At 35.3% G+C, this 12,108-nt stretch overlaps 1 protein-coding gene across 3 annotated transcripts in view; it reads left to right on the top strand.

Annotated features, from left to right (window-relative positions):
* Positions 1-12,108, top strand: part of LOC125052883 (ecdysone-inducible protein E75) — a 69,052-nt gene that overhangs the window by 36,040 nt on the left and 20,904 nt on the right. Inside the window, exon 1 of one of the 3 annotated variants that reach the window (XM_047653937.1) lies at positions 3,581-3,620. The exons of the other annotated variants lie outside the window; for them this stretch is intronic. Coding sequence (XP_047509893.1) covers positions 3,596-3,620 — 25 coding nt within the window. The 5' untranslated portion in view covers positions 3,581-3,595. Of the gene's footprint in view, positions 1-3,580; positions 3,621-12,108 lie in introns of those variants that run through there. 3 annotated transcript variants of the gene reach the window in all.

The following is a 12,108-nucleotide window of genomic DNA, read 5'->3' as shown; positions in this document are numbered from 1 at the left end:
ATAAAAACATAAATAAAATTATTATACCAACATAACATCTGATGAATTTCTTTCGATTCTTTAATTAACTAAAAGGAATTCATCAATTGTTTCTTATTTCAACACAGTTTTCAAAAAACAAACTGAAAATGTAAACTTATTTCTAGTTACTTATTACAGCAAGTTTATTTGTCCGTTTTTTTTTTTTTCGTTTAGTAATCATACCTCTCACATTGCATAAGTCACCAAAAGATCGAGAAGGTATCTACTGTCGTTATTAAACCGCCAAGCGACTAGCATTTCGCAAGTGAAGCCCATCGCACTGAATGCCATTTTATTTTGGAGGCCGCGCGCACGCCGAGGGCCCGCGGTCAACGGCCCCGTACGATATCTAGGTCGCCTCAGAATAACCTAGCACCGATACTCTAATAATAATCTCGACAGCGACTTAGGACATATAGTCGTCCCAGTCTCTCGTGCCAAAACTCCATATACAAATAGCGACAACGAATATTTTGCAATCGCTACTCTATATTCTTTTTTTTTTTTTTTTTTTTATATTATGGCAACTCTATATTCTTTACTGGTAGTCAGTTTCACTGTCTCTTTCTCTCAAACGTCACTTGACTGGATGATGAATACAAATTCTAGACTATTTTTTTTGAAGATTTTACTTTTAAAATATTTGCACATTTTTATTTCAATTAAATTAATATACCATACATAATCATAAACTGATTTAATATAAATTAAAAATATGTAGAGATATTTAATACAAAATAATATCTATAAATTAAGCCAATTCACTTGATATTAAGAGAAAATAAGAAAAGAAATAGTTTTCTAGTAAAAAAAATAAAAAAAGAAGTTCAATTTATCAGACAAGGATTAAGCAAACAATGCGATAAGTATTAAGCACTAAGCTCTGATATGACGTAGTCGCGCGCAAAGCTAGGTGAGCGCGCGGGATGCGGGACGCGGGGTGCGTTCTCTCGGTATTGCGATCAAGGCCTCGAGTTCGTTCACCCGCCAGCAATTAGGTCACGCTCGCCGCTCTACCCCGCGCCACGCAAATAACTGTTTAAAGTCATTCTAAATCCGTCCCCGTTTTGTCATAATATTGTCACTTGTCACTTGGATATGTTAACTCTGCAAATACAGATAATATTTGCACGATTAATCCCATCATTATTTTGAGACAAAAGAACAAAGATGTCAAACAAAGATATGGTACTGTTTTTACAGTTGTTTAGCAAAAAAATTCTGGACCGATTTGAAATTTTTTTTTCACTTTTTAGTTTTTAACATAGGCTATATATATAGCTATTTCCAGCTATATCCAGCTGTGTGAAACCGTAACCTTACCGCTAATACTAACCGCTAGTACTAAATAAAAATTAAAAAAACGTTTAATGCGTAAAAAACATTTAATGTTTAAATTACTAAGAATAGTAATTCCGAATAAAAAGTTTGTCAGTGAAAGTTTTCTAGGAAGAGTAACCGTGATGTAATTCTCGTAATCCGGGGAGAACCGGGCTAAGAGGGAATTATGTTCAAATGAAAGGGTTGCGGAGTGAGGGGAAACGGGTTGAGCGAGGCTACAGGTCGACGCCCGCGCCGCCCTGACCCCAATTTGATCTGCGTTCGCGTCATGCAGCTCGGCTGCGGACCTCGTCCAGGCAAAATGAGCGGAAAATACCCAATACATGAATGATACAAACATATTCCTTAAATTGAAATTGCGGAAATTATAGTTATTGACAATTATTATAAGTAATACACAGATAATAAGCGTAGAAAAAAAGCCACTTCCATACCTACCGGTGATGTTGGTCTTAAGTGGTTAGCTTTTGGCCCTAAAGATGCAGAGTCGACTTAAAAAAATCTAAATCTAAAAGTTCTATAAATAATTCGTGTAATACTTTTCTCAATCCGGCATTGTTCTAGTATGTCCTAGTCTATATTCTATTTTCTTTTTTATATGGATTTGGAGTGAGCACATAACACGTTACTTACTTTCCAAATGTAATAGGCAAAAAATAGGACGAACCATTACGTGATCCGTGTATGACGACGCAATTGTTGTGCTTACGTTATGTAGAAGTTGATGATTAAGTCTTCTTGAGTCAGCGCTGGCCTAGTTGTGGTGTCGTGTTGATTGTAAGTGGGAATCTACGTGTTCTAAATACGCTCAAAGTAGGCAAGGGAGCGGGTCATTGACCTTACACCCTCACTATGCATTTACCATGCATCAAATCACGACTGTATACCAATTATGATATATATTCTATAGGTATATTCTCTATTTTATATTTTATTCTAATCAAATTATTATATAAATTTTGGTTATATATAAATCTAATTTTTTTTAAATCTTTTTAATTGCTTATAATAAAAATAACATAATAAAATAATTGTTTTACTTGTACAAATAAATATTTTGTAAAGAAACCGCTAATTCTTATCCACGCCATCTAGCGTCGAGTAGGATAAAGGATGATGATATGAGAGATGGCGCCACTCGTCAGTCTTTGTGTAAAATGGTGCTATAAAGATTGCTAGAAAAGAATTCCAAGCATAATTTTTTTATTCTAAACATGACGAATAGTATAATTTAGAAATGATTAAATGACCATTAATTTTAAAGGGAATTGTTAAGAGATATTTATAAATACATTCTTATATTAATGAGTACTATATATATAGGTATACTGTCAATATTAATGCCATATATTCCTTTAATAATAATGATTTAATAAACTATATAATTAAGTCGTATTTCTATGTTTATTTACTTTGTCAATTTTTTATTGAAAATGAGATATAAATAAATACAAAATATTTATATATCTAAATAGCAGAGCTCAATACTATAAATAGCATGTTAGCTCGTGCAGCTGGGTAGGGGTGGGTGAAGCGGCCGTGAACTGAGCTGACCCCTGCCCCTTACTATACCTTCGCCTCACTCCATCCGCCCGTTTCACCTCGTGAACTTTGATTTTTAGCATTTTATCACTTGATCGTTTAATCGTGCTCTCCTTTGATACATATTTTACGAGTATCGTTTTGGTTTTTTAATAGGAAAGAGCGCACAATTTTAAGTATTCATTAAGTGTCGCGGCTTGTTAGTTCAATTCGAAAGGAGAATAGTATGTCCTATTTATTTATAATAATAAACATTTAATAGTAACTGAATTAAATTCAAAAGGAAACTAAATTTTACCTTCTAATTAAATAAACTGTTAAATTAATAAATTATAGAATACATCATAGACTTATTTATGTAAATAAGTTAGTAATGACAATAACATTACAAGTAAAGCGTACAAATGCAAGGTGCGATTAAAAATAAAATACCTGAAAAGGCGTAAGACGAAAAGGAAATCTCGAAAGCATATAGCCTGCCCCCACGAATTAAATAGTAATTATAAACTTGAAGCTAAATATAAAACCTGGTAGTGATGGGGTAAGTTTGGCTGGACTCAACCACCGCGCATGCGTCCTAATCGCCCACGCGTTCTACGTTCAGCTTTCGCGCCAAACTGTCCTCAACCGCGCGCTAGTTATAACCTAAACCTGCCAATTCCTCGTTATGGAATCGGAAAACAACGATAATATGCTACCACCTGACAGGATTGCAGGTAAGGTTATTTTGTTTACTCACGTGTTCGATATGTTCTGGAAAGTTACGGTCGTTGAACTTTGGCCTTCTGACTTAATGTAATACATGATAACGAATGTGTCGTCTGCTTATATCAGACTTATTCATTAGCTTTTCAGTACTATGGAGTAACTGGTTGGAATAATGTTTTATATAGCTTGCTATGACATTTATCCGTGGTTTTTTACTTAACGAGATTGTAACTCAAATAAATAATTATTCCTTTATAAATATAATTTTAACCTAAGCAATACATAATAATAATTAAATATAAATAAATAAGACACTAAAATAAATTTATAAAGATCCCTGTGGTAGTGTAGAAAAATATTTTAATAAATCATTTCCTTGTTGGATTGCGATACTGATACATTGAGCGTGGAAAGCACTGGCTCTGAGGTCACCGGTACTGTCTACCAGATCCCAACTTTAATCTTTAATTATCAGATATATGGACTCATTAAAATTTAATAATATTATGACTTAAAAGTCATAGACCGACTAGAGAATAAATTAACTAGACTTGGAGATCTAGTTAATTTATTTGGAGCGTAGAACTGAAACTGGAATGAATGATGTTGGTTTGATAACTTTACATTGCGTTTTACACCTGCAGTGTAGAGGTATGGGGCTGAGGTAGAGCTTCCTGTGTCGTAGATATAAAAAAATTGCAAAGCGACTGATATGGCACGACACCGGAACCTGTTACCTCAGCGGTCTGCGGTCAGCGCCTCACTGCACTATGCATTACTGCATAATACCACCGGTCACTGTATCCGTTCCACTTTCGACTACCAAGCTCCATGATGTATAGCTCATGAATAATTTCAAACCGACCTATATCATTTCTCTTTTACATTTCTTCGTTCGACTTTCAATGAACATTACAGTGAAAATGAAAAGCTTTAAGCAATACGTCGGTGTCGTGTGTTCGGTTGTCATAACAGAATTCGTCTGATGTATTGTCTCTCTCATATCAACAACAGGTATACAGAACGGAAGCAATCTTTTAAGTGCAATCTTAAATGTAAGGAACGCGACGGTTTCAATCTTTCTCAGCTCGAGGGCTCCTTTCAAGAAATTGTAAAGCGAGACTTGACGTCGCCCTACAACTGCAGTGAAAAAAATAGGTGTGTGACTGAGTGTGCGTCTAGTACGCGACTATGTATTTAGAGTGCATCGCTCCCGGGCGCCGTGTCGTCGCACTGCATATAGGCCAGTGCACGCCAGTACCCGGCCCCCCTTCGCGCCTCACCCCTCATCCCGATGCACCTCGCGATTTTCCATTTCCATCGTCCCCTTGTTAATTTTAGCTGCTTTGACGCGATATGACGTAACGAGAACATTCCACAACCACCCCCAATGTGTTATGACTATTTGGCAATCATAAATAATTCGGTACGATGTCCATTATTACTAATATCATATATGAGGTTTCAGTATAGTGTGGTGAAATAGAAATCTATAGGAACTTAACATTGAATACTAGAACTTTTCAATTAAAAGTTATATAGTCTAAATTTATTGCAAAACAATTATAATTTTCCTTAACTTAATATTTAAAAATCGACACTTATATAAGTCGTCTAGGGTGCGCGCATGTGTAATAGTTTCAAGTTCCCGCGGTCGTTGGCCGCAATGCGTGCACGTCTCCCCTATTCCTATGAGCTAGTGTGGTATGACATTTCTATGGGTCACTCATGTCTCCGAACTTTGTACGAAAGTGTCTTCATATAGAACAGGCCATTAGGTTTTTGGATATCAACAATTAGGCTGACTAAAAATATTGATACTTTGAATGCTTGGACGCGGAAATGAATGTTCCGTTATATAACTGTATAGGTCTAGTCTAGAACAATCCTGTGTGGATTGCCGATAGGATCGGGCAACACGTCCTGAATTGATGAGCATCCTGGCAATATAGCGTTGCAAGTATTCATGCCAGGGTATACTGATCAAATAACTTTAATAGAATACAATAAATCTGTGCGTTAACTTATAACGTCAGTGCGAATGAATGGAAGTCTGTGTATCTACAGTACCACGCACGTAAACAATATGATGCATTGATAATGACGTCTTAAGCTTTGTAGCATATTTTAATACAATACGTTATAGTGCCGTGATTTGTCTGCATCATATTATAATTTATATGCAGTCAGCCTAGAGCCATAAGGGCAATGCCCTTAATGATTTCATTAATACATTATTTCCTAAGGGCATCATACAAACAACAAAGGTATTGTTGTATAAATTTTCAAGTTTTGAAAACACATACGTACTAAGAAGAGTCTGAGTTCCATTAAATGACCATAATATGTAAATTTTAATTAGGTATTTACGGATATGACTGACTCATTTGCTGCGATTTCACACTAAAGTGCACTGACCCCTGAATACTTATTCGTATTACTCAGATTCTTCGGTTTCTATTCTTAAACATATTATGATAATATACATAATATGTTTATCCTTACCGTTCATAATCGTTACCCATTAGATCCAATTACCACTCTAGGATTCAGCTAAGATGTCACTCCTTTGTTTAAAGATATAACCATTATCAGTGGCATACATAACGTACTAGATAATAAACACGTGATAAGCCGAACAAAACATCGTTTCGGTACATTGACCCAGAATTATATAAAAATGGTTTTAGATTTGATAACGCAGTGACAATGACATTTATTTTCCGTCAGGATATTGCAAGGTTAAATGTATTTAAATTATATTAATTACACGCTACAATATGTTTTTAAACAAAGTAATTTTTGGCGAAATTCTCATCCATTTAAAGCTCTTAACTAATTTGGGCGAAATTATTGCATTGTAATAAAGCATTTGGACTTGCACATATATATTATATTTAGTTAATTATAATACAAAAATACTCAATTGGCCAAGTGAGCAACAGTGCGCCAAATTCGTTCCCGAGTTAGTCAAGAGGAACTTAATATATAATACGCAGGATTCTATTTTTTTTAATTGTACTGTATTTCTGTATTACTGCAACGAAGTGTAAATAAATAAATAGATTATGATTTTAATCAGTCTTCCGTTTTCAACACACAACGTTTCAAAAACGAAATTAATAAATTATGTCGTGTGTTCCTAACCAATATTGTTTTCCTTATACGAAAGAGGCACTTAATAGTTCAAGCTCGTGGATGACTGAAAACTCGAAACGGTGCAGACGGTGCACTGTGTACACGGCTTTCACGCAGTTACGTAACGTCGCGGAGAGATGTACTAGAATGTTCGGAGTCATCGACCACGGCCGCTTACGAAACTCTTGAATATTTCGAGAAGAATGAATTATCTGATAGCCCGCGAAAGTAACATATTGTATGTAAATGAATAAAATAAACTTTTGGTTGAAAAGTAAAGCATCTCATATGTACATTGACGTTGTCAAATATATGAAAATAAAACAACAATTCTGGGTCAAGTTACCATTTTCCTATAAACCTATAGTTGTGTAAATGTGTATAATTGAATGAACTAGCTAAAGTTTGCAATAATTTTTCACAATAAACGTTATGTCCTATGGCACTGTATATTATGTACTCGTAGTCTCATAACCCCCAAATTGAAAATTGGTACATTGCAAATTTTTTTCTTTAGGCAAATAGGTTACCTAATGCACCTCATACCCATGCTGGTATTCTAACGATGTTCTTCTTAACTATACGAGCAAGTGAAAACATAGCACAGAGCATAATAAACTATGGATCCGGCTAATCTGTTTGGATAAGCATTGGAATAAGGATATATCGCCCTCACAAATCCTATTTATTGGCATGATCACTCAATGGTTATTTAAAGGATCTGCGTAATATATTCTCTGTATCACTGATGAAACGTGGCAAAGATCGTATCCTTATGAGTGGCATCTGCGAATGGCCTGCTCACTGTTAGGTCGACGTTCGCTGGTTGAGGTCATCGTCGCGGTAACAGCAAGCGCCAGCCAACAACAGACGATATATATAATTTAATTTAAAGTCTAAAACTTTAATAAAATTCAAAAGAAATTCTCAGATAAGCTAACACCACAACGTAAAGTCTTAAATAAATAAAAACACAGTTTTTGTGAAAAACATTTACTTTTGTCGAAGTTTCATTTGAAAAAAGACTTGATATCTGAAGGTGATGTTACTGTTATAACTAGTTCGAGATTTAAATAACATCAGCAATTCAATAACAAAAATATGTGAATAAAGTTATTACTTATTCCAGGTTAATGTCGAAAATATTAGTAATATGTACATGAATAATTTATTGATTTTGTCAGTTTACTTTCTTTGATAACTGATTTAGGTCAGTAGAAGAATAAATATTAGTTTTCGTTGCCCTTACGAACCTATCACTTATTGTGACAGCAATAGAAGATTGTTAATTATATTTGTTAATAGGTACTTTGTTTCTATGTCTAAGTCTCAGTTTAAGTATTGATTCGATAATTGATTACAGATTTACCGACATACATATTTTGTCATTTGGACTACTTTGCTTGTCGCGACTACAACCCCTATATTTTTTTTAATACCCCGACACTGTACATATTTTATTAGGTAAGTACGAGTCTGATACATTACCTCCAAAGCAAAAGTTGCTATCGTTAAAAGAGAGGCACACGCAAGAAAACTTTTACGTAACTCTAATAAAGGTAGAAAAAGAAGGAAGGAAAACATTATAAGACATTAATAATCTACAGTGGATCCTTTGGCTAGGTATTTTCTAGTGCTTACGCGTTCAGAATCGTCAACATGAGAAGTGAAGGGGCGTAGATACATCAGCGTGACACACAGGCAATAATAATTATAAATACGGAGGCGTCATTGAACTCGTGATATTGCGAAACAACGGAAACCAGTCCAGGCCCCCCTCCTGATTGCCTTCCCCCCTCGTTTGCTAAACTGCGTCCCGCGCATTCAGTACCTGTTGCGAATATTTAAAATCCTAGATTAAGTTGACATGCGGTCATTTTGAACGTGACCAGAGTTTTAACGATAAATGCATTACATCACTATAGTCAGCATACAACTTTTGAAGCAACGAATTTTTTAATTTAAACATCATCCATACTGAATATATTCAAATACACAATATATAAGTATAACAATAAAGATTGCGTTTTGGTCACATCCCGTTAGCAACACTGAATTATTTAATTGTTGTCAATTTACTGTCTTTAAACTTATGGAATATATTCAAATAATATATGTAAATAGGCAATTTAAAAATATCAATGCAATACGTTACAATAGGCCCTATTTATTTTCTACACTTCTCAAGCACCTCTCACACAACTAAACACTGAATAAAAACATTCAACATTTAACAATCGTCAGATGCATTTTTTGTACCGTCCTATCATTCCTAAGATAGTTCACGTAACATCGATAATAGCTTGTATTATGCTATCCTTACAACATAAGTCGACCTAAAAAGTGACGTGGCCGATAGTCAGGGACATCGGCCGAGCCTCATTCGCAGGAATTGCAGGTAGGCTAAGGGGTTAAAGAACTTTAGTGCACTATATCAAATACCATTGAACCCGTCCCGCGCACTGCACCCCGATGCGTTCTACGTACGCTTCGAATCCTGTGCGATTACGCGTTACGCATGCGTATGACATTACAATGCGATACATTTGCGGCACCTTAAATGTTTACAAATTCATTTTTTCGGATAAACATTTGTTTTTCGAGAAATGCACTAACGAGGTCATAAATTAATGGAAACCATAACTAGACTTGTCTTATATTCGGCATTTAAACATTTAGAAATTTTGCTAGATGGAGAATTAATAAGGTTCTTTGAGACCCTTATTCAAAACTTTGTCTTTCGTTTTCTAATCGGAGTCAAATTAAAAACTGTGGAGCTAACGAGTTTTCTTATGTAATATCGAGAGCTAGGTAGCATCAGCCATGTGTCAATAATCAAGTTTAACTGGTGGAAAGTTCAAAGAGGGCATCGACATCGCGCCTGCTATTAGCGGCGACTCTTTGGCGTTCACTCGCTAGAAAATCGCTAATTTGCACTACACTTGATACCATACTCCCGTGTCACTCCCCTACCAGGAAGACTCCAGTATAAAGTTTCATAGATGCGCCGCGATTATCATATTTCTGCCATACGGAGAGCAGTGAAAACTTTTTGCATCGTCAAAGTTATCGCAAATCCGCTTAGAAATTTATCGATCCATACAATGATTTCATATCAATACTTTTACATTGATAAAACCAAGGTAACGAGATAAAATGTTAATGAACCTTATGATGAAGTTAGGAGTCACGTATAGGTCCGCATATCAATCTAATGAGTAGGTATTTCTATGAAATAGAATTTCTTCCAAAATAATAATAATACACTATATGAAAAAGAAAGGAAAGAATTCATTTAGAACTTTATGAAAGTATGCAAGAACGAAATGCGCAACCGAAAAATAAATATGTTTTACAGCTGTAATAAAATTACACGGCATTGAATAAGCGGTGCACAAATATCTAGTCCATCGAGCGGCCTGCTGACCGCTGCTGGAACATTTAACCAAATCGCACGCCCGCGATTCCCACAGACCTCAAACGGCTATTGAGAAGCTGCTCAAGAAATCGCAACCAGTTTTAACCGGTTATATATTATGAAGCACTCTTTAAAGGGATAAGGCTCTCTTATGCGACTGAAAGATCTGTAGATCTATTTTGGGAATATATTATAATTTATAAATATGACCTCACATTCACAAGCCGTATTGAACGTAGGTGATACCTGTTTTCAATTCAAGGATATGGGTATAAGCCGTCGCCTATTATAATTTCAGTAGTAAACATGCAACATTCGCTTGTATTTTTCTCGGTTGAAGAAAATAAATGTCGAATGATTTTCGGAATAAATATAATACTACTACATTTAAAAAAGTTGTGGTGTCTATAAAAATATTATGGAGGACCTAGTCACCAGTGTAATTCTTTAAAACTAGTTAAATAGAGCCAACGAACTTAAACTGCGAAGACAAAACTAGATACAAGGCATATTATATTAGCACGTAGAGCAGCTATCGTCACTTGTTTGCCGCGTTATGTGCAGACCTTGAGATTTGGCTCCGGTCACTGGCCTGAACGACGCGCACGAATATTATAAAATTATTATGATCGAACGAATAGGTACGTTAACGCTATTGATAAAGTGCTTTGTAGAACATCGGTTATTCCATTACAATAAAAGTTAAAGATTTTATTTGGAAGAAGATTAAAATAATAAAATTCCATTGCTGCGTACTTAACACAGGCCAAAGTTGCTTAAATATATATCTACGTACATAATAATCAGATACATCATACAAGTAGTATAGTATAGTTTTTTTTATAATAATATATTCTCAAATTATTAAAGATATCTCACTATCGATAAATTTTATTTTATATTGTTGCTGTTCAACCATATAAATGATATTTTAAATAAAATGCTTAATTTTTGAAAACATAATTATCTTGTTTCACTTTTAAAAAAATGTTTCCCTCTTCGAAAACCAAATTTATATGAAGTAGATTTTCTACGTACTATTACGGTAATTTCGTTACATATTATATTTATTGTTTTTCACCAAATTACTTATGCTCAACTTCAGTTGTTTGCTGGTATGAGTGGTACTTTCTGAATTCTGCAAGTGTGTGCGTTACTTAATAAACGTACCAACGAATTTCGCATCTGTATTGGTGCTGGCGATTGGCAATTTTGGTAGCGATTTCAAGGACAACCGGATCAGTTTCAGTCGACAGTCAGTCACCTTCGGCTGTGAATGACACCATTTCGAGCGTTGACCCTCACCATTTCCTGTGAGGGAAAATAAAACAGTCATTATTAAAAGCATGTACAGCAGCATGTTATTTAATAGTACGCTAACATAACATAATAGTTAGTGTACCTACTAGAGTAGTATCGGTGTCAAAAACCGGCTTTTGACTGATATGCCTAACTTAATAGTGTTATCTAATTGTGATGACTTATATATAAACAATTTCTTTTCTTTTGTTTCAGGTGAGTGTTTTCGGTGAATAGGGTTTTTGGTAAGTTTTTAATTCCCGAGCAGAATGCAGAAGTTATGATTGCAGTAATGCGTTCTCGTTAGAGCACAATGCACCAGGCAGCAGTGGTGAAGTCAGTCACCCCGTCCTAACGGGGCTCGCCCTTACTCGCTTGCAACTCGCGAACTGCACTGCCGTCATCGCGTCGCAATTGTCGTGCAAACGCTTACTAATGCTTTTCCAACTGTATTCTGAACGCGAACATGGACATAGAAAAAAACCCCTCAGAACCAATCTCAAGAACAAAATAGAAATTGACCCAAAGTTATTTCTACGAAACGGGCACATTACGATAATGAGGTCCGAACACAGGCACCCCGCTGTCGTATAGTAATAGTAACAAATAAATGGACCGCAAATTGTCATGGCTATTTGACA

The sequence above is a fragment of the Pieris napi genome, chromosome 10, assembly GCF_905475465.1.
Source record: "Pieris napi chromosome 10, ilPieNapi1.2, whole genome shotgun sequence".
In the NCBI taxonomy this organism is placed as follows: Eukaryota; Metazoa; Arthropoda; class Insecta; order Lepidoptera; family Pieridae; genus Pieris; species Pieris napi.
This window is presented reverse-complemented; position numbering and strand designations above follow the sequence as displayed.